Raw genomic sequence first — 23,693 nt, forward strand, 5'->3', positions numbered from 1 at the left:
TTGATGGTTTAGTGTTCAGTACAATACACAGTGATGTCGAGTTAAGTTAACACCTCGTCATCTCATGACTGAACTGGCTCTGTCGTGGCAGTGGGTTCCGATGGACAGACAACTGACAGAACATACAACACTTTCAAAGAGCACGTGAGGAGGTGAAATCCTTGACGATCACCCATCGACATCCTGCCTCAGAGAATAATGCAGCTGTATTGGCATTGTTCCCTTTTCTTTCTTTCCACCCCAAAGCTTCAAAACGAGTCAAACTGTTATGTGCGGGGTGACACATTGAGCTGTCAGCTACCTATTTACGAAAGCAACGGTAGCAGAAAGTGCATGTCCCTGCTACCAAGGCCTCCCTGTGTTTTACTTTGTGTGTGTCTGTGTGGAGACGGGGGGGGGAGTTGGGTTGCAGCAGAAATAGAGCTCCCACCTGCTGAGGATCACGGGAAAAAAAGAAATGATGACAGAACATTTGTTGTCCCCCGCGTCTTGCTCCTTTTATTGGCCCTCATTGCTCACTGAGGCATTGTCTCTTCTTCAGCTCCAGTTCCTCCTCTGGTATTAGTGGCAGGAAGCCACAGCGCTCAGTGTTTTACACGGTAGCATTTAACAGCAACTTTGATTGCAAATGTTAGACAGATTATATATCTGCAAGTGTGCCCTGGGAAACTAGGGAAATGAATTTGGATGCTCAGAGGCTTGTAGTGTTACAATTTAATGTCACTGTTTGTATAATACATGCACCTATTATGAGATTGTTTCCTAGGCGCATGTCTACCTTTCTTATCGCATTATTTACAAAGGAAAAAAATCACATTCATTGAATTTCATGATTGTAATTTCAATATACAGACCTATTATACGTGTACAATACTGTGTTTGTATATGTTGAAGCCTGATGCATTGACAAAGAAGATATTTTGGGATATGAATAATTAATAAAATTAAATAGTGATACCTAATATGATTATTTATATAGTCTATATTAAATATGGCTCTCTTATCAAATGTATGAACATTTATATCACATATTTTATAATTACATATTTTTTTACGTGTAATTTACAACCATGTATTAGATCTGTGTATGGGGGGACATGACAAAAGGAATGAGATATTTAATATGCAGACAAATCTTCTCCTTCCTTTTCACCCTAATTGCTGAGAAGCCGTCACAACTCACAGATAACAAAGGCTCAGCGTAGACTTTCGACTCTTCCGAAGGTGTCCTTGTTGCTGATGCCCTGTTTACCAAAAACACCTTAGCACTTGCATCAGCTTTATTCCAGTGTGAGCCGGTGGAAAGAAGAGCAACTTGATGCTTCGGGGGCCAAGTGATTTGCAAGAAGTGTCAGAGCTCAGGCCACGATTAGCTCTGAAATCCTGATAAAGTCAGGCCAAGAAATTGTTGACAGCAGATGTAAATACAAACACACAGGACAAAGAGTCAAAGTCAACTGCAGTGACTCAGTTTAGCATGTTAGCATGCTAATATTTACAGCTAAGGCTGATGTAATAACATTAGTTTTCCAACCTTTTCACATTTTTCCTTTGGTGCTGTATCTGTAGCAAGTGTTTCCATGCTACATGATTTTGACAGACTGCCCTGTGTCTCATCTTCTTTCCTTTTCTGTTTACAATCTGAGAACGTTGAGACAATAAATTATATATCTTCACAATAGCAGCTATTCAAACCTGCTATTCCACCTACTCCTCATCCGACAAACATGGAACAACCTCTCGTTATTTTGTGATGCTGTATAATTACACCAACAAGTATTTTCATCATAATAACAGTGATTAGAAAAAGATCAAATGTCAATGGAAGTAATCCCTGCTGTTTAACCTTGACTGCACTTGCCCCTCGGATAAATCAGTGGTAATGTACACATTAACCTTTGTACAGGAGGACATGTTTGACTAAATACCCAGAACAATATTTAGTTTGACTGAATTGTTTCTTTAAATCTAATGTTGTGCGTCGATAGTTAAAAGCAGCCTGTGATGGGAGAGGGGCCTGACCTATTCTTAGAATATGATTGTATTTTTGCTATGCCTGTTATCTGGGTGTGTATTGTACTCGTAAAATGTTACTGAGTTTGAACTCTTTCCGATGTATGAGTCACTATTCCTCTTACTTCTAAGTCATGAATGTGATTACTCAAATGCCATGTTTTGTTTAAAGCACAGTTTATACTTTTTTAATCGGTACAAAAACAAAGTCAAAATGACAGCTCGTTGCCTATAACCACTGGTCCTGCCCAAGAAATAGTCCCGCACATAACCTCCCATAAAATGATGAATTGACTATTTTTACACTTTGGTTTTTGTACGCACATGTTCATTAGCTGTTTCCCCCTGCTTCCAGTCTTTATGCTAAGCTAAGCTAAGCTAACCAGCTATATAGTTCATCAACTCTTGGCAAGAAAGGAAATAAGATTTTCAAACATTTCCTTTACTCCTAAATGTGAAAGATACAGCTTGTCAATATTCATGATTATTTCGCGCTACAGGAGTAAATATCTAACCGATACCATTAAGGTAATGCTCAAGACTTATTATTACCCTCCCCTGGTGTTGTTGCAGTGTCAGGTGATCTTTCATGCTTGGTCTCGTGCCAGCACATTCTTGGGAGCAGACGTTACATCTGCTGTCCTCACGGCTCACATAAAAAGCTGCCCATTGTCTCCAGCGGCCACCGTTTGACTCTCATCGTTATAGACACCCATTTGCAGGTAAAACAACCATTGCTTTATAGTGAGTTTTAAGTCTTTAGGTCTTTCAGTGAATCCCTCACATTTTGTGTGGTTTAAATTAGAATTTTGTATAATGATTTGTAATTTTTTTGCTCTTGTTCACGTACATTAAAGTCTGACAGAGTTTGTCCGGTAGAGCTGTTATTATAGACAGTGTTTTAACAGTTTTACAGTTTTCTTTGTCAAGTGTATTATCTAATTGCTAGATCTTTGTAAAATATATGTCAGCATAATGAGAATTTGAATTGCCAGATCTTCTACTTGTAACTACAGTGGTCACGGTTTTGTTTTCTTTGATCGAGAGCTTTTTAACAAATCTCTTGAGGTGTCAGTATAGTCACAGTGAAAAACAAGATGATGCTGAATATAGTAAAGGGAATTGTTCTCGCCATGTCCTTGCTTTAATCCTCCTGTCAAAGGGTGAGGACTGTTTGCTCTGTGGCGCCTTGATGGGTCAAATTACATTGTGATTCACTGGGGCGACATATTACCCCTAAACTGTACTAATATCTGTTTCTCTCATGTGTTGTTTGTTTTTGTGATAATACTTGAAGTGAGGTAAGAAAATGAAACCTCTATCCCTGAATGCTACTGTCATTGTTCATATTTATTTCATTGACTGCTTTGATTACTATTGAAATAGAGAAAAAGAGTCTTCATGTTCTCATCTAAACCTATTAGCATATAGCATCATCACATTCATTTGTCCTCGTTTTGGGTTTCAGCATCCCGACAGACCCAGAGCCATGAATCCTAAAGGGGATAAGGTGAGCAGGCTATATTCCACAGTGTTAATCCTCCGTGTATGGAGAGGGGACACGTTGTCCCGTTGCACACGGCAAAGATCAGCTAGTGCTTATCTGGCCGGAGTTGTTATCAGCATCAATGAGAGCTTTCCCCTTGACCTCATCCTAATAATAAAGCATTATCTTTTCACATGCGGCTGCAGTAAGTGGTGGCGTATTTGACTTTCCATATACGTGTTTTTACTGTATATGGAGCAGTTGATGAGCTAGCAGCAACCTCTCAGAGTAATTCCAAAATAGAAGTCCTCAAAAACTATATTTTCTCCCGTTTATATTATAGTGCAAGATGTACTTGTAATTTTGCTCATTCTTGGTATAATGTGCCTGTTTAAAATCTCTTTCTCCACAGCCGAAGTCGAAGATTACAGCTTCTCGCAAGCTCTCTCTCAAGGTGAGTTATGATAAACTCTTTTGTTTGATGTACACCAACCTGCTATATTGCCACAAGATATTGTGATACTGTATATACGTACCACCTTTTGACATATAACGTTGTAAATTTACTCTGGCAACTTGGTTTCTGTTGAGTACTTTCACATGAAGAGACCAAAGTTTTAAATCTGTTTTGTCCTATCAGATGCTTCTCCTCACAAGAGCCTGTGAGGATCTGGAGAGGGAGAGGCAGGAGAGAGAGGAGGAGAAAGTGCGTTATATAGGAGAACATTTGCCCCCTTTGCAACTGTCTGGTTTATCACTGGATGAACTACAAGTAAGGGTCATACACCATAAAAAAAGAACAGCTTTTTCTACAGAAGGGAATGTAAGTCCATGCTTGAGTGATATGTTTAAAACTCTCCTCAGAAAATATGCAGGCAGCTTCATACAAAAATTGATATTGTGGACGAGGAGCGATATGACTGCGAATCCAAAGTGGGCAAACACAACAAAGATGTAAGTGAACACTCTCCTTATTCAGTGCTCCAGTATTAGCACATTCATATCTTTTAAAAAAAAGTTCATTTCATTTTCTTTCGTATTTTTTAGATCCATGAGCTGAAGCTGAAGATACAGGACCTTGGAGGCAAGTTCAAAAAGCCTGCCCTGAGGAAGGTGAGGGTGTCGGCAGATGAGATGATGAGGGCTCTCCTGGGCTCCAAACACAAGGGCTCGATGGACCTCAGATCCAACCTCAAGTCTGTAAAGAAGGAGGACGTCAAACAGGACAAGGTAATGGTGTCCAGACTACCAAACATTAAGCCTGCAGGGCAGTATGTCGGAAAGAAACAGAAACTTGTCTCAGGGAGATGATGTGTTTTAAGTTCGTTTTTTTTGTTTCTTTTGAACCCCAGGTGCTCACTTCTGAAGTGGGTGACTGGCGTAAGAACGTGGAGGCCATGTCAGGCATGGAGGGCCGCAAGAAGATGTTCGATACAGCCGGAGGAGCGCAGTGAGATACTTTGTGAGGAGTCCTGCAAACGATGAAGCTGGTTGACTATAACAGGGAAAAGGAGAGTAGTCTAGACAGAAGTATGGAATAGTTATAAGAAGGCTAAAGGACTTGAAAGCTGTAGGAATCAACGGTCATAAGCACGTACAACCACTAGTACATTTGCTGTGCCTCCATTTGCTAGATGGGCATTTTCTCTGCAATGAGTAGAAACCCATTGTTTTGTTGTTTTTTACAAAAGTACATTATTGTTGTTTTGTTATGCCATCTTTAGACAATTTAAATGGATTTGAATAAAGTTTTGGTCTTTAATGTTCCATAGCCATACTTGACTTTATCATGTTTTACTTTACTGGCGCCTGTCGGTTTATGTGCGGCACGTTGAGATGATGGAAAGCAGCTTGACTCATGATGGATTAAAAAGGAAGACGATAAGTCAAGAGAAGGGGGAGCAACAGATGTCACCTACCTAAATTCAACCTCATAATGTTTAAATATAGATCTTGCAGACACAGCCATAAAAGAAGAGAAAGAATATTGAAAGTAAAACTGACAAACGCAAGTCATAAATAATGAGGGAGACGGTTACTTTTTCCAGATTGTTGCACATTTTGAACAAAGAAAAATGGTGTCCATTCAAATAAAAAAACGTTAGAAGTTTAAAAGAACTACTGCTGCTTCAGTACTCCTTGATAAGTTATATTTTTAGATGATAGGAATAAACCACAGGAGACATGACTTGAATCTCAGACTCTGGAACTTAGCCACGATGCTGTCGTCCATAACTCCTAGCCTTGGAAAGCGAAACCCTCTGGCATTGTTGTCTCACACATTGCATGCATGCATGTGCTCCTTCTGTCTGTGTGAGTTGACTGGCTGTTGTCACCCAGCCATTGTTATTTGAAGTATGACAGCAACACCAACAATAGCTCCAGTTGGTGTATTGTATGCTTTTATGGGCTGGTTATGGACAGCTGATACACATATCTCACACATGCCAGACACCACTTACAAATATCTGATGATTGTGTGAAACCTGGATGGTGAAAAGTCACATCCTTTCTCCGTGTGTCCCATCATCAACCGCCACTATATGTGTATGTGTTTAGTCGTGTTAAAAAGCTGATATATGACCTCTTGCACTCAGGCCTCGATCTATAAATAGGCACTGATGAGGGCAACCTTCACATACTACAAATGCTCCAGATGTGCTATCCAGAGGTTTTTCTTGTAAACACCACATGGTGTCATGTGCTTATGTGCTTCATTGTCAGTGCCACTTGGTGGCAGTCCACAATCAAAGGTGTACAGTACATCTACAGTCATTATTACTGAAACAGTTAGCTGAAAAAACTGTGTTGAGCTAAAGGAATTCATAAAATGATTTGTCTTTAACTTTAAGATTATCATTTTATTATCACTCAAAAAACTGGGCTGTCCGAAAAGAAAGCAAGTTGAATATTAGAAGAGAACCATTCAAAAGATTATTCATTTGTATATTTTGTTATTGTAGAAAACATCATAAAAGCTCCATGTGAGTCCCAGTGTGTGTGCTTAACTGGCTCGCTATTTTCCGGCGATCTGCACTGCGCTCATACGGTGATTACCGCTGAACGGCCACCATCCGGTTCCCCTTCAGGTTAGCACTGTCAGCACTGTTGCCATTGTTTGCATTGTTAGCACTGTTAGCTACTAGCTACTAGTAATGCTGATTACCGTGTGGAGGCCATTCTTCAATCGTGCTCTGCATTTCTATTTTAGCACCTTTGAGGAACTGTGTCACACTTGATATTAAAAACATTGGCAGTGGAAAAACCTGGATTCTATGTTTATAGGAAGAAAGTTGAGTCAATTATCGCTTGCTTGAGAGCAAAACACAGATCCTGGAAGTTGCTCTAAGTCTCTGATCCATGATTTTGAGCTATGTAAATAAAATCCACTCGACTAAACTTAACAAAACTCCTTCCCTCTATTCCTTCATGTTTAAAAACTGTGACTCTGCTGTCTTGGAGGAGACAAGAAACCATCATTTCCACAAGTTGTAAGACGGAAGAAGTGGAGCCTGACAATAAATAATTACTGCATTGGCTGTAAGCAGCGCCAGTTCATTTCACTCATGGAATAACCCAAAGGAAAAGACAAATGTGTGTTAGTCTGCGAAGAAAACAGATTACAATGTTCGCAACGTATTCTTGTGTGTTTGTGTGGCTTGATGAGGAAGCGTGATTGATGTCATTAATCTTCGGTATACAACTTGACTAGTGTATTTATTGCTGCAGGGACTGGGGGGGGGGGGGGGGGGTTTGACAGTATTGGAATATATTTGACAGTAACAGAGATTAGACAGGCTGTCCTGAGACTGGGAGCTCCAGGCTCAGTTCGTGCAGCAGCTAATGTTGTCATCTTGTCAAAATGTCCTTCAGCGAGAGTCAGAATTAGTCTAAGTGATCCTGAGCCAATATCACAAACATGGTACACAAGAATGTAACATTCCTTTTTGTATGCACTCTCGCAACCCCACTCCCCCCAAAACAATGCCACTGCACTAAACTTGTTTTTAGTGCAGCAGATTTTAAAAACTCAAGTAACTCCTTTTAAAGAGTTCAAAAGAGAGGTTAGGTAGACACACATGTCTGGAGCACTGTGACAGGCAAGCAAAAAAATAACTCTTGGCTGAGGTGGAAGTAGACAACTTTTCTTGCTTTCAGCTATATGACAATTCTATTTCCAGTTGATCCATGAGGGGCTTTATATATCAATATTAAACATGGGCTAATGAGGAACAGGTGTGCAGCCAGGCGGATGGAGGAGCAGGTGATTGGATTGGTAAGGCCTGCTGTCACGATGACATGTCCAAATCAATATGGATTAAATTCACGTAATTCACATCATATATTTGCACAGTGTTACACGTTTTCTCCTTATACATATCTGGTGTCTATCAACGGGTCTTAAAATATTTGCCTTTCTTAATTTTCTTGTCTTTGATATTGTGCTCTGGGATATTGCCTTTCCATGAGTAAATAGCCTTCTTTTCATTTGAGGAGAAGGCGTGTCGTGAATTTCCTACACCTCTTGGCACAGGAATAACCACTTCAAACATATTGTTTTTCAAGAAGACAATAGGAAGAGTCATTCATTTACTTCTCCACTTCTCCACACATTCCTCTGTTAGTTAGAGGCTGCAAACTGGCGACCTTCCTGTAACAATCCCATGTCTGTGACCTTATGTCACACTAACTAGCTACTGTATGTGTTTACAGCTTTCTGTGGTGATGCGACAAATAAGCAGCTTGAGGCAAATCCTGTTTCTTTTCTAAATGTTAGTCTATATTTGGAGGTAATGACAGGGAAAAGGAGCTTTAAATATAGCATTAGACTGGTGGATTCAAGGGTTTAAACTGAAAGAAACACACATACACATACATGCACACACACACACTCACACATATTTTGCAATATGCTCCCTTCAGTCAAAAGGTGTTAATTGGGTTCGGAGCGTGAGGTGAATCTCTTTTCAACCTCAATGAAACATTCACAAGCAGCAGATGGAAATGACTTGAAACAAAGCGATAAAGGCACACATCGCTTTGCACATTATTCATTGCTAATCCTTTTGACCCAACTGAAAGGTCTGAGGGTTAACTTCGCCTCACTTGAACTGAATTGAACTGAACATTTAATTTTTTGGCATTTCTGTATCAATGAATCTGTATTAGGCATTTAGTATGCATTGAGAAAAGACAGCAGATTGAGCCCAGTGAACACAAACATGTTTGCAAAGCTGTTAACACATTATTAAATGTTGAATTAAATTAGCTCAGGTTTCTAAAATGTTTTTCACCAGGAAAGAAATGTTCGCAGTGGCCATTTCTGCAAATCACGGATACCTTGAATGTCTACGTTTTTGCATTCGGTCAGATTAAGTGACGTAGCATATGAAGTGACCGTTAATGAAAATGACTTGGTAGGAAAGTTACGTGTATAACGAGTATAACAAGCAAGAAAGTCCAGAAAAAGGTGAGTCGGATGGGTGGTGGATGAGTCAAACAAACACTGGACTATCACCCAGAAGACAGCTGACGTTGACATTGTAAGAAAATCCGCTATGTTATACCTTGGTAATATATATTTTTGAATACAAACCATGATCTTTTTTTTTTTTTTTTTAACTTGAATGAGGTCAAACACTTTACATGTTGTATGAGTTGACACAATTACGTGGACCAGAGTGAGAAGCTCTTTGAGAATGTTCTGTGTTTGTGTGTCTTTTTCTAAAAGCGGTTTCAGGGCTGTTTCATCAGCTTCTGCGTTGGTTCACAGCAGGTCAGGCCTCACCCCGCCCACCTGTGACAGCCATTGGTCTGTCTTTGTTCCCCTTATATCCACCTCCCTGAACTCTGCAAGAGGGAATATACTAATTACAAAGGGAAAGTGAGTCGATATGGGAGTGAGCTGCAGCTCTCGAGCATTACTTGAGACGTGTTTATAGGTGCATACATTTTTACAGGCGGTAAAACGCAACGATTCTTTCGGGTGTTAAACAGTGTGCCACACACAATTAATTCTTTGAAAACACTTACTTCTCACCCAATCTAAGAAAGTGTTGAAATCCTTGATCAAGACCGTTAAGAACATTTTATCTCCTCATTTTTCATCAAAAGTTCAATGCCATGCCAATGTGCATCTTAACCCCAGCACTGCTCCATCCACACATTTCCATCCATCACCTCTAATGGTGTAAATGAATCTACAGTAGGTGCCGTGGCCTCGCTCCCTTCTCATTATTGATCTCCTCTGGGCCAATAGGGAGGCAGAGGGGGCTGATGGGTATTGGTTTTGAACACCAAAGCGGCCACGGAGGTTCAGGTTTGGACAAACAGCTAAGACATTGTCCAAATCTTCAAGAAGTCTTTGTGGTGTCGACTAACTGTTGACTGAACTGAATGCACGCAACATTAGGAACATCTTTAGGTGCAGCCTGTTGTTCATAACCCATCGACTTGCACCGCTTCTGTTCTCTTCTCTTATCTCCATCTCCTCCTTGGTGTAGAGATACTAGGAAAAATCAATGAAGTAAAACGACTTTTACCTGAACTCACCTCAGCAGTGTAACTTCATGAAATGCGTGTGCAGTATTTTAAACCTTCAGTGTGGGCTTCTCTCACTCTTATTGGATTAACTATCTGGATTAAAGATGGAAATCTTGAAGCAAATTGACAAGTTGGCATAACAGCCTGCCAACATGTGCATTTAACACTGCTATGTCCAGGTAGCATCACAGAGCTTGGCTCTCAGTCGTGTTTATAATACAAGATGACCTTCAATCCGTGTTAGAATAATCTTTTATTTTTATTTTATAAAACAGCTGTATACTGTGTACATAGTAAACAGTACTTGTTGCCACTTGCTGAACCATTTAAAGTGCAGATGCTCATGGTGTCAGTGACATCTCAACTGGCACCGCCACTAATGAGCGTTTCGAGTAATTAATCTCTACCTGACATGAATTGCTTTATCATGTCGACTGCTCTTATCACTTCTCTCTTAATGTCATTAAGGCTCCAAAGTCCTTGGAAAATTCCTTTCTCCTTTCCATCAGATTTATACTTTCCCCTCCCTGTTTTACGACATGAACTCGCTTGACTTCTTTGGCATCATTTGTGGGCAAAAGATGGCAGTGACAGCTTAAAAACAAAATCTTTCCTTTTTCCTTTTTTTTCCTGAAACTTTTCATGCCGAAAGGGAAAGTGGTGACACATAAAACATCCATAACCATTGAGTCATCTTAGGGCATAAATTCTTTCGTATTCTGAGTCAAGTCGGGTGCATGCAAAGGGCCACTTATCAATATTAATGAGAAGCGCTGCCCCAAAAAGAACTAAAGAATGGAGTAGTTTTCTTTTATTGCCGAGTCGGGAAGATCGGGAAAAAGCGAGGAAATCGCTTTAAATGCTGGAGGGTTAGAATGAATGACAGCCATCCCTTCAAATGGAAACTTTTTGAATATGAATGCAGGTGCTGACTGCCATGGCTATTCGAAAAACAAAGGCAGGAGTCCTTGTTTGTTCAACTCTTTTGTTTCAAAATGCAACTTTCGGTTTCTCTGAATGTTGCTTTGTGTTCACGACAGTGTACTCAGTCTGTCTATGTGTGTGTGTGTGTGTGTGTGTGTGTGTTAGATTCTTCATCAAACGCCGCTAAATAATGAGTGGGAATACAGCTGGTCTACTTTAAACTTAGCACAAACTCGAGACAAAACAGGACTCTGGGGAGAAAGCCTATATGGATATAACACAGTTTTGAAATGAAAAGTTACGGATGAGGATCTGAAGACCGGGCAAAACTTTAACGCCAGCCAACTTTCAAACTTTCAAAATATTTTTCAGGAGTGAGGAATCGGAATATCACTGATCTCTCTAAGGTCGTACAGCTTTTAAATGTGATGAAATAAAAAGATTTTACCTGAGGTTGGTCTGCTTTTTTTAGCCATGTTCTAGAGATGACAGTACAGCTCTGTCTGTTTGTCGGTCAAACCACTTTGGTCCAGACTAAAATGTCTCACCAACTATTTGATGGATTGCGATGACAATAATGGTGCCCGGAGGATACATTGTAATAACTTTGGTGATTCCCTGACTTTGCTGTATCACAAGGAGGTTGATATATTTGGATTTTAGTGAATTATCTGTATATAAGTTTGGTGATCCTTTTGCTCTTTGTCCAATGCTTTGAATTACCTGCAAAACGAATAGCATTCCCATCAGCCTCATGCTTTGTTAATTAACAAACTCCAGCATGCTAACAAGCTAAACTAAGAACATGGTGAACATTATCTTTGCTTTAAACCAGGATGTTAGCATTGTTGTTGGGGTCCAGGCTGACATTTAGCATTTAGCTCAAGGCAATGCTGTGCCCAAGTACAACATCACACTTTGAGCTCCGTCCTTGTCATTTTAGATCAAGTATGAGTGACCCTCTCATGCCGCAGACCCCTCCGTGAGGTAATTATTGTTAAAGGTGAGTTGCACCTCTTCCAGCAGAAGGTCCACAATAAGTAAAGCTGGACCTTGCTGATGTCACCCAACACCAAAGTCACTGCTGGGCACCATTTCCCTTTTTTTTTCAATCTCACTGCAAAGCTCATTTTTGTCTCCTTCCAGCCATACGTCGCTGGTCGGGTGAGCAAGCCATCTTTCACTTCCCTAGGTTATAAAGCAGCCGTATGGAAGCAGGGAGCCGGCTGCACCCGCTCTGGCTCACCACTGTGGTCCTCATACTTCACTGTCTCAAGATCATAAGATGTTAATACTTCCTCTGAGCTGTTTTTAAAAAAAGTTTTATGAAACTTTTAACGATCTTTATAGCATTTATCACAGCATATTGTTAATGCCGCCTCCGGTACTGGATGAATATGGCAGATTGTCCTTTCCTTCATTAGACTCTGACACAGTAAGTTACTGAATGTGGGCAACCTCTGGATTTCAAAAAGATTTTAACAAAAGTGACGTAAGTTTTCCTTTTCGATCATCTTGACAGTGTAAATCATTCTGTCACCTACACACACAGAGGCCCGTTACACATAAAAACATAATCCACTTAACAATAGACCACAAGGAGTAAAGATTCCTGCACATTTGCAATGCAACAACTGAATGAAAGTGCAAATCTTAAAAGCATCACACTACAACAACCAGAAGAGCGGAGCACTCTCTCAGTGAGATATCACTTCAGTCAGTATCAGGAGGGATCATCTCTGCAAACCTAAAACCCATTTCCTTTCCTTGCTGTGCTTGCATGCTATATATCTGTCTGGTTGACTTGTATTTTATTTCCCTTTTGGTAAAGTCAGAGATACCGAGGCACAGACTAAAAGGCAGCCTCCTTTGCCTTATCCAATTTGCAAAAAAAATCATATCACTCCCTCAACATAGCAGGAGCAGACTATAGTTTTTCCCCGAAACGTTTATGATTTTTTTGCATAATAAAACCGGTGAGTGTGAATGTGCAAAATAGTGAAAAAAAAAAGATTCATTTTTCATCAAATCATTTTCATACTGTGCTGCTAAGTGAGCATCATTAAGAGGAAGCTATTACATTCTCAACCATGCCATTCTTTTCTATCCCTGCAGGGCAACATCCCCCCAAAAAATGCTACCATGCAACACACAAAGACTGCTGTTTGACAAAAAGAGCACCACAGGCCATACTAATCACGTCACACGTTCACATGGAAAAAAGGGACGTCCTGAGCTCAAGCTTCTTTCATTTGAATGCTGAAGTCACATCCACAACACCAGATGCTAATTCTGAATGGAGCAATATCAAGCAATGAGATGTTGTGGACAGGCCTCAGTACGGTGGAGCTGAGAGCCCGTCGCACTGCAGCCTGAGAACAAGAGCAATTGAAAAAAAACATGTTTGACAGCAGAGAAAAAAACTGCAAATCCAGCTGCAAATCCAGAAAACACAACCAAATACAGAGCTTTGCTCTGTAGGATTATTAAATGTTTGACATTTTAAAATACCATACATGTGACCAGGGCTAGTGGTGCCAAAACTCAATTTTTAACTGCTGATTAGACAATTAATTGGGGACAGTGTTATAGATGACACGGAGAGCACCCACATATTGTGTGTTTCACAACTGAGAACATTACAATATAATCAAGTTCATTTGGATATAAAAAAGAAAACAAAAATGATGTGGGTCCACCAAACCATTCTCCCAGAGCAGCTCTAGACTCTTTACTTTGATGCCTTAACATGTTTGAGACTTCGATCTCTGGTTTCTGGCTTTGAGAGGGAGTAGCTCATGTTCACAAATGTTGGATTCCAATGAGATGCAAAGACTGTGGATGTACGTGTGAAACGTGCATGACAGCTTCACTGTTTCCCCCTGCGTGTTGACATCACCAGTCCACTACGGCCCCGCCTCCGCAATCCGGTGATGCTGATCCCCCTTTGCATCAGCACCATTTCTGTTATCCTCACGAAGTATCGAGAGAGAGAGAGAGAGAGAGAGAGAGAGAGAGAGAGAGAGAGAGAGAGAGAGGGGGAGAGAGAGAGAGAGAGAGAGAGAGAGAGAGAGAGAGAGAGAGAGAGAGAGAGAGAGAGAGAGAGAGAGAGAGAGAGAGAGAGAGAGAGAGAGAGAGAGAAAGAGAGAGAGAGAGACACTACCCAACCCCAGCAGAGCGTAGAGGCGTCAGACGGCCGCCAGAGCATCCCGGTTACGCACTGTTCAGAGGCCCCATCGACATTTTGCAGCGCCAGAACCAGCTGAAGGAGAAGTCCACATAGTCGGGCACACGGCCACATTTACAGTCAGTAATGGAGAGCCTGTTGGATAATCCAATGAAAGCCGTTCTTTACCTGAAGGAGCTCACCACTATCGTCCAGAACCAGCAAAGCCTGATCCAGACGCAGCGCCAACGCATCGACGAACTCGAGCGGAAGGTGGAGGACCTGATAGGAGAGAACCGACAGTTGCGGGACCCCCATCAATACGTCCAGCAGCCCGCCCAGCTTCACCACCACCACCATCACCCGACTCACCGCAGCGCCAGTCCTCAGGCGCCGGCCAACCTCCATCAGCACCCGGGGAGCAACAAAGCTGCGGCTCATCTCGGCCAGCAGGCGCAGCAGCAGCCGCCGCCGCCGCCGCAGCAACAGCAGCAGATCCCCGGTCTATCGGCCCAGCTTCCGCAGCAGCAGATCCCCGGTCTATCGGCCCAGCTTCAGCAGCAGCAGATCCCCGGTCTATCGGCCCAGCTTCAGCAGCATCCGACCCCTCCTGCGCCTTCCTCCCACCACCCGCAGCAGCTGCAGCTCGTCCCCACCTCGCCGCAGTCACCCAAAGGGAGCCAAGGCAGCCCGGACTCCGCCGAGGAGGACAAGAGGAGCCCCTGCTGCAAGTCCCTGGTTCCGCAGACTCCCACCACTCTCTGCCGCTCAGTTGGACTCGCAAGGAAAGCGGAGTAAGTAGCTTTCATGTTTTGTGAAAAAAAACAAAACTCCATCTTAACGAGATATTTACTGTGTATTATGAGTATATATATATATATATATATATATATATATATATATATGTTCCTATAGTATGCAAACCATCTTCAATTTGCTGAATTTTCATCTCAGTGTTTGCAACGTGACCTTATATTGACATGAAACTACACAGCGCGTCAAACAATTGACAGTATTTCTTAATCTCCTGCCTCATAAAGCAAATTAAAGACTCAATATTTCATTCAGTGACCCTATGGATATTTGCAGTGCACATTTTCTTGTCTAAATATACCAAACGTGTTTGGCCAGAAAACACTTTGATACCCTCGAGGGCCATCAGCCACAACGCCACAGCATGTTATCACCCACGTCAGGGTGTCAGCTCTTGAAACATTTTCGAGGGAAGCAAGACAGTAAAGATTTGATGAAGTGGCTGAGTAGAGGATACTGTAAAGTCGTATCACAGACGCTGTGTAAGGCCTGTGCTGGATTTGCCTTTGATTAACTTCACATCCCCTGAAAAGCTGAGGCTTTATTTTCTGACAGGTAATTCAAGCTCTTCCTCTATTTCCACATTATTCACTCAGTTGTTGTCCTGTTTAATCAATTGAATGCTTAATAGATATTGATTTTGAGTACCCATGGCTGGCATTTAAACAGTTGTGGATTGTTAATTCTGCACCATGGTAGACTGTTACCACTGGGTGGGACTAAACAGAGGAGTTCAGGTGTTTTTGGTGAGTTGTAACGGAAACAGAAGTTGCTGAATATCTTCGTCATCTTTACTTGTCCCTGTAGATTTGTTGTCCTTTTCGGCGAGGTCACTGTGGCTCCTTTTGTTTCCACACTTTGAATGTGTAATGAGCATTTTTTTTTTTTTTTTTTTAAATGCATCTGTTCTGCTGAGGATGCGATTTCACAGGTGCCCGGGAGAGCATGGTGACATTGTAAAAGCACACACTCCTAAAGGCAAATCTTTGACTCCGAGACAAATGTCAGCACTTTCACATCGTCACATTAAAAAACAAAAACACCTCCGATCGAGGTTTGCTCGTGCGGACTGCAGCTTGTTCCTCATTAAGACTCAAACTGAAGGACGTCACACTGGGAGGAACATAGCCAGGGGGGGGGGGGGAATAAAAGACAGGGAGACATTAGCTGTAGCCTGTAAATTCTCTTACATGAAATCCTATGCTTTTTAAATGCACTGTATCAGCTTCAGAATGTTGCATGGTGGTGAATGCTGTTTGTTCGGCACTATCAAGGTCACATGAATTACCTCTGCCAGAGTCGCACACACACACACACACACACACACACACACACACACACACACACACACACACAACGCACCGCGCTGAGCCCCGTCTGTTCCACTCTGCTGCATTTGCATTGTTTCTGTTAATCCAGATTGATTATTCGTGCCATTAAGACATAATTCCTAAAGAGCGTGGGTCAGGAATAGCACACATTAGCAAGGATAGTAGGAGTAGAAAACAACTGCTTTCTTATGGATTCACCCACGGACAAACACACACAGAAGATATGAGTTGTACAAGATAAATGTCAGAGAGGGGGATTCAATAAGTGGGTTGATTTCGTGATTTGCCAACCATGCCCCCTGACAGTTCTGCAGAATGATGAACAATGAGAGAGATATGAAGAGAATTCGAGAGAGAGAGAGAGAGAGAGAGAGAGAGCGTACTGTACACTGTCTTATTTCCTTAATGTAAAAGCAGTGACACATGAAAAGCAGGAGACGTGAAGCAACCTTGTAATTTCCATTTAGTGCATTGATCCTGGTCAGACAAGATGATGTATCGCTGTGCTGTCAGTGCCGCAGGGGGAGTAATACATTTCTATTAGTGGGAGGATGACAGGGACATGTCACAAACTTACTAATGAGGGTTGTGTGTATATTTATCCAGAATATTCTCCTTTTTTGGTTACTCCTTTGACTGAGCCGGCGCCTGAGAGAGTGAGTGGCACGATACAAGTGTCTTCCTCTTTCTTAGAGATTTTGGGGGAAGTGTGGGAGCACGGCCTGTCACATCTCAAAGAAAAAGTTAGTTTGGGACTTTTGTCGTTTGTAACACTTTGTTTTTCCTGCGATTGACACAAATCAGGATTTTCTTTCCTGTTCACAGTTTTTAGTTTTTGGTCTTTGTGTTAAGCTAAGTCACCATGGCTGCTAGCGGTACTTTCATATTCAGTATGCAAATATAAGAGCGGTATTGACCTTCTTGTCTAACTCTCATCAAGCAAGCAAGAAGCATTTCCAGAAAAGGTCATACTTCTTCTTTAAGCGGGATAAAGTTAGCTTAGCGTAAAGCGAAGTGATGTGTGACTTTGAGACAGACACGTTTCTGTTCCGCCTCATTTATTAAAAAGTTTAAAAAACTCTTGGAGGATCTCAAATAACCCAACACCACGCCCATTATTAGGTATTAGGGCTAGGAATAATAACATGGACAGGTTCTTTTGTTAGGAAGTGAAGTACGGACAGAAGGAAGCCAGTAAGTAAACCCTGAGTACATGTACTGGATCTCCAGCTGTTACTCAGCTCATCGGTGTTTTTGCTTGATTGAAAGAAAGCAGAAAAAACATTTGCAAAGCTTTAAATGAACAATTAAATGCTCACTCGCTCACGTCATACACTCCCCATCTCTTCCAGTGGCATAATTTGAAGAATGCAAATGCAAGGCTGCCTTCAGCTTTAAACAGTGCATGTGATTGAAAAGTTGATTCCATCCGAGCAGACTTCTGCTTTGCTGTGAGCTCAACCTTCTCAGAGGGAGAGTTTGAAGTGTTGCAATTGTGTTGCTCAGTCTGAGGAAGATTGTTAAGGGGCTTGTGTGATCTGAGGGAAGCCTTCAGCAATGCTGTCTACGCTTCTCTCTACTGTACCTCCTGCTCTCTCAGCCTCCATTGTTGGGTGTTTCCTCCCTCCTTGTGCCCAGCTTACAAATGATACCGTTGTCCACCTCATTATTCCTTCTCCCTCTTTGACTGTCCCCATCTCCACTTCATCGAAACTCATTCTTCTCCACCATCTCATCCGTTCAGTCCGCCCTGTCCTTTGGTCCTCCTGTCTACGCTCTGGGGGGTTGCCATATTTGTTCAAATACGGGAATGTGAATGGTGGGAGTCAAGAAGTGTGGCAATAAGCGTAGGCGAGGAGGTGGTGTGTTTGTGTGCATAGAGTCGCGTGCGTGTCTGATAGCCAACAATCCCATCGCCTAAGGTGGAAATCCCAGGATTCTCATATAGCTGCAGGTGCTTCTCTGCTGCTTCTCTGCCTCCCACACTCTCACAGATATTTTAAGCTCTTGCTCTTACACACACAAAACACTCACTAATGCACACAAACCCTAACGTGCCACATGCCACCTGGCAACCCGCATGTTTTTTCCGCACTGGCCGTGACTCCCACTGCGCCCCTCTGTGCCCTCGTTTTTTCTCCTGCTGGCTTCGTACCAGCTGGAGCGCAGAATGCATGCAATCTCATATGCTGGGACGTACAGATAGCACATACATCTTAGCATACATTACAGAGTAACCCTGCTGAGTGCCTGCTGGCTGCTGCAGTAGCCTTGTTCTGATGCTCTCAGATCAATGAGCCTGCGGATTTTCCAGCACAAGCTCCACTCTGGCATTGATCTGCATGTCTTATTGCCTTATCTTAAAGCCAAGCTCACTTTTATCTGAATCTATCATGGGTCATTTCTCTTAATATTAGACCTACTTTCTGGGAGCATGTGCATTCAACACAAGGTTAAACCTTAGAGCCACACTAAAGTTTGCGAACAAAACATTTTTCATACGCTTACAGAGTTGTGTGGCTAGCTTGGCAACACTGTCCTCACTTTAAATCAAAATGATCGGCCATTTGTTAAAATACTTATGAATACCCTTATTTACATTTTGCTGGCAAGCAATCTCTTGTACAAAGCCTCAAGTCGAGATTAAATGAAAAAATGTAACACTTGTAGATCACAACCCCAGTATTGTACACCTTTTTATATGCAAAGAAACCCCAAAATAAAGCAATTTCTTTGTATTTTTATATCAATATCCAATGATCGTTTCTTCCTGTTCAACAAAATAACAAACATGCCTTTTAGTGGTCTAATCAAATGCAAAATATGCGATTCAAATCTCTCTTGTAACTGTACATACAGTATATCTGTTTTGTTAGCTGCTAAATGCTCCTCTATGTTCACCAGCTCATCGCTAACTCTGTCTGTCTGCCCGTTGTTGCTGGGCAGGTAGCACACAGAGGATTTATAAAAAGCTTTTAGCTGAAAACAGCTGCCGGCTGCTGGAAACGAGGTTAATGAGAGCCATGAGAGTGAACCGGCGTAGTAAAGCCAAACCAATGAGAAAATATATATTGTTTTGTGATGATATGGGTGAGCTGTCCCCAGAGCCACAAAGAAAAGTGGATCCACTGCCTCGCTGCATGATTGTCTCTCAGGGACAGTGAGAGGGATTAAGAGTGGAGTCGATAGGTGGATGATGGATGTGATGAGTTCAAATTGACATATTCTCTCTCTGTATTTCCCATCCGGGCCACCAATACTCAAGAGCTGGATCCTCCTCTCCTGCAAACCTCTGCTCTTTACTTCGCCTCCCCTCCCCTCAGTCTGAATGGGAATCACGTCTGCTCAGTTATGACAGGGCGGCTTTGCTCGGCTGCTGCTGGAATCCAAATCATGAATATCACATTTGGTGCGTAGTGCTTTTAAATTGCTTCATTTCTCAGAGGATGTAGCTGCCGGGTGATTCCTGACTCCCTGGTAGAATATTAGCTGTTTTCATGCACAAGTTGAGCAAGGCGAAAGACAGTCCCAGTTGTTGGTAATCCAACCGTGTGTGTGTGTTCATGTGTGTGAAAGATTGTGTGTTGTGTTTGGGTGTTAAAAGGACAAGAGAACAGCTGTTGTAAGGGGATATCTGGGATGACTTTCTGTTTTTTTTTCATTTATGTAGTGGCGGTATGGTAATCAAGGATATAACTTGTTTTGGCTCACTCGACACGTCTGTGGCTCTTTTGATTGATATATAAATATGTTTATTTGTATATTTTTCTCTGCCTTGCTGCACCTTTCAGGTTGCCAGACATGTTGTTGGAAACTAGAGAAGATGATTATGGAGACCATTAGAAAAAGGACAAAACAGACTCAAAATAATTAGACGTGTTAAAAAATAGGGCTAAGACAAAACATACTGAGAAGCCCACAGTAGTGTTGTCCCACTTTCCTCATAACTTGGCAAAAATGCAAACACTTTATTTCCAGTGTCCTCTGCCTCTATAATTCCCAATCAATCAAAATGACAAAGTTTGGCTCAACCATGATTTTTTTTTAAACACTCTTCTGTCTCTTGGGCACCATGCCGACTCAGTGAAAGATGTGTCATCCTCGTCCTTGACACTTCCAGATGCCACAGATGACGCCGTCTTTTATATGTAAATATTGCACACCCACGTAACGGCTGTGCATAGAAATATGCTTTTTGCCGTTAGTCATGTTACACTAGCTGCATAGCTAGACTTGTCCCCTTCATGGTTGGAAGTAAATTATTCACATATCTTATTGATGCAGTTCATGTCTTCTTCATGCAAATGAACGGTAGGCGTAATGAGAAATCAGCAGACAGTGTCTGTCATTGGAATGCAATCTACATATTTTTTTTTCACAATCGCGGTTGCAAATGGAAATGATATCAGTGTTCCGTCGTCACTCGATTTGATTGCTTAATGTAAGCAGACAATTTGATTAAATAATCAAAGATGTGCTCATATCGAACCCTGCACATCATACGTTTTTTTTATTATTACTCTGATAGTAATGTCCCCAAAATATGAATGCGTTTTATGATGTTTAAAGATGCCATAGTTCAATTTGTTACATGAAAGAAATCTTAAGGGAAGCCTTGGTGAAAATACAGTGACATCACATTTTAAGAGCTGCTTACCAACAATACAGTTTAATAACCGCACACAGCTTTTCATCGTGTAAGTAAGAAAAAGCCGTGCTGACGTGATAAGTGTAGCACTTGATAATACGTCATTTCACACCCTCTTTTAATGGCTCTGCAATGCATTACAACCTCTTTAATCTTTCAACACAAAATGCGCTATTAGTTAAGTTAGCAGCTGCTAAAGTATGCGGCGTTGTAATGAAACAGATGTGTCGACCGTACACTAACGCATACAGGTGTCTTGAAAACGATGCACATGTTTAAAATGTGTTGTTTCAGTGTTTGAACTTCAAAGATGGTGGGATTCCTCATGGGCAGATAACGCTGTGTGACGACGCTCACTGGTCAGTGAGCTAATGACCTCCGCAGCAGATCAGGGAATAGGGATCGCTGAAAGAAAGAACAGTGTGCAGTTATGGAAAAATGTCCACCCATCTGTCGCAGAGATTTCACCCCCTGAGAGCTTAGCCCTGAAAATCCCTCAACACACAATCCTAATTGTTTTGCACCACGTGCGCCAGTGTGCATCTGTCTGTGTGTCCAACGAGTGTTAGGCCAACGGTTACATTATGAGGCCATGTTGTTGCTGAAGGAAACATGTAGTTGTGATTTGTTACGTGCCTGTGTTTGTGTTCTATTGAGCAAGATATGACACTAGACATATACTCAATAATATTCAGATAAAATCATGACATTCAAATGTTAAGTGAGATGAGAGCAGCTGTATTGTTGGCCAATTTTAATGAAAAAACTGCTGGTAAAACACAATATTTATAGTTTACAGGCCAAATACATTCTTTGATATAACCAATGTTAGGTGTGTAATAAACAATATGTATAATTTTAACGGATATATATATATTTATACTATATATTGGGGTTCATTTGCGGGCCATTGCTCTCTTACCAACATAATCTCCATGTCTGCTGTTGCATTGCGCGCTGAAACACACAGAGCCATGCACAAGCACACACATGCCCAGGGAAATGTCAGGTATGGTTAACTTTACAACCCAGAGTAATGTGCAAAGCCATCCACCTAAGGCTTGGAGGCACCGCAGAGCTGATCAGAACAGGCACAGCATGTCCAATCGGCTTTCCTGGTCTTCTCAACACATCACACAAAGCCTCAACCAAGGCTCAACCGTGAGTTATTGTAGAGGATGCATCCACTTAGCTTCTAATTTTGCCCTGAATACTTGATCATTCATTTGCATTCTTCACACCTACGGACACTCATTCCTTCATCCAATTACTTTCCTTTCATGTACATATGTCACTTTAAAGATGAATATACTTGCTTGTTTGTGCTTTACTGTCGTCATTTTCTGCATAATATTACAAATAGGGGTTTGTTACCTCACATTAAATGCTTGGTTGAATGAAGATTTTTATATTTTTGTGGAAGCCGCAGGTAGAAATGACTAACCCGCATGTGTGTGTGTGTTTGCATGCGCCCTGTCGGTGTGTTCCCCGTGACATTTAATAAGCATTTGGGTTGGCCACATATAGATTGTCATCCCATTCAGATGACCATTAAAGCTTCTTGCCCTTCCCCTCCACTGTGGTTATATCATCAACGGCCCCGTCTGTCAACCCCTTGATGCCAGGATTACATCATCAGGTATACGCAGCGCCAGGGGGAGGGGCTGATGACTCTTCCAGTGATGTCACTGGAGGTTTCAACAGCACATGCTAAAAGAAGCAAATGAGAGAAGCAGGACATGAAGTCTGGATGAGTCACACGTGTGGGTACTGGAGTAAAGACGTTGTTGTATGTGGATGATGTGGTGAAAAATCAGCTTTCTTGTCTTTTTTGTCATGCCACCCCCATCGTCTGCCTACATGCCTTTTACTTCCTTGTGTGGAAAACCAGGAGTGTTATTCAAACTACGTTTACTTCAGCACAACATTCATGTTGTCGATCTGGTTGATGGGATTTTCCTCATCAGCCAAAGCCCTGGCTGATATAAGACAACCATGTCAGTTTGATAGCTGTCAAGCATCAGCGTGAAGCATGGGGAATATCTGTGAAGTTTGACCCGGTGCCAAGTCTTCAGCAGATGGCCCTGCAGCAACGCAGTGTAGTGTTGATGCTCGATATGAGCTGATAAAACGGCTCGATAGTGGAGGCACCAGCTGGAGAGAAAACAGTGGGAAAAACTGCTGCTTTCATGGGAAAATCAGTGACAGCTATTTTCATGCTTTCTTTTTTCCCCCCTGCTACTGGTTGAAATGGATCCTTTTGTGTTTTAAGTCATGGTGACACACTTCTGTACCACACAATTTCTGCTTACTCACATGGTAGCATTATCTACAAATCAGGATATTATTTAGTTGCTAGCTTTGGTACGCTACGTCAGTGTTTTTCAACCTTTTCTGAGCCGCGGTACATAATAGCATAATACAGCATATATGCTGATAACTTAACGACAAGTCTCTCAATTTGTTGATCCTTGCTCCGTGTGAAACCTGGGCCTGTTTAGATGAACGCAAAGCTGATATCTCTGTGATGTCTGCCAACTGTGCACAAACTTCAAAAACCCACATATCTGTCACACTATAAAACAAATTGGTTAAAAAGGACAGAATATTTTTTTATTTCTAGAAATAAATCCAGCTCAGTGTCAGTCTTGAACCCTTTCAGCTGACGGAGCTCTTTCCGACAAGTGAGCGCCAGGAAGTGGTTGACTCCTGCCCCCCCCCCCCCCCCCCAACCCACCCACCCCAAACAACGACCGCGACCGGGCGCGC

At 41.9% G+C, this 23,693-nt stretch overlaps 2 protein-coding genes across 5 annotated transcripts in view; both read left to right on the forward strand.

The window, feature by feature from the left end:
- Positions 1-2,649: 2,649 nt before the first annotated feature.
- LOC116390028 (troponin I, slow skeletal muscle-like) lies at positions 2,650-5,274 on the forward strand. The gene is made up of 8 exons (XM_031859253.1): positions 2,650-2,735; positions 3,311-3,314; positions 3,482-3,523; positions 3,912-3,953; positions 4,140-4,271; positions 4,364-4,453; positions 4,547-4,729; positions 4,852-5,274. The coding sequence occupies exons 3-8, from the start codon at positions 3,503-3,505 to the stop codon at positions 4,951-4,953; spliced, it is 570 nt and encodes a 189-aa protein (XP_031715113.1). The 5' UTR covers positions 2,650-2,735; positions 3,311-3,314; positions 3,482-3,502; the 3' UTR covers positions 4,954-5,274.
- An 8,872-nt stretch (positions 5,275-14,146) lies between these two features.
- iqsec3a (IQ motif and Sec7 domain ArfGEF 3a) overlaps positions 14,147-23,693 on the forward strand; it is a 79,061-nt gene continuing 69,514 nt past the window's right edge. For 3 of the 4 annotated variants that reach the window (XM_031859148.1, XM_031859151.1, XM_031859152.1), the window contains exon 1: positions 14,147-14,926. In XM_031859148.1, the coding sequence (XP_031715008.1) occupies positions 14,280-14,926 (647 nt within the window). In that variant the 5' untranslated portion in view covers positions 14,147-14,279. The remainder of the gene's footprint in view (positions 14,927-23,693) is intronic. The other variant, XM_031859150.1, reaches the window with a different exon arrangement.

Source organism: Anarrhichthys ocellatus, unplaced genomic scaffold, assembly GCF_004355925.1.
Source record: "Anarrhichthys ocellatus isolate YVR2014 unplaced genomic scaffold, GSC_Weel_1.0 scaffold21, whole genome shotgun sequence".
In the NCBI taxonomy this organism is placed as follows: Eukaryota; Metazoa; Chordata; class Actinopteri; order Perciformes; family Anarhichadidae; genus Anarrhichthys; species Anarrhichthys ocellatus.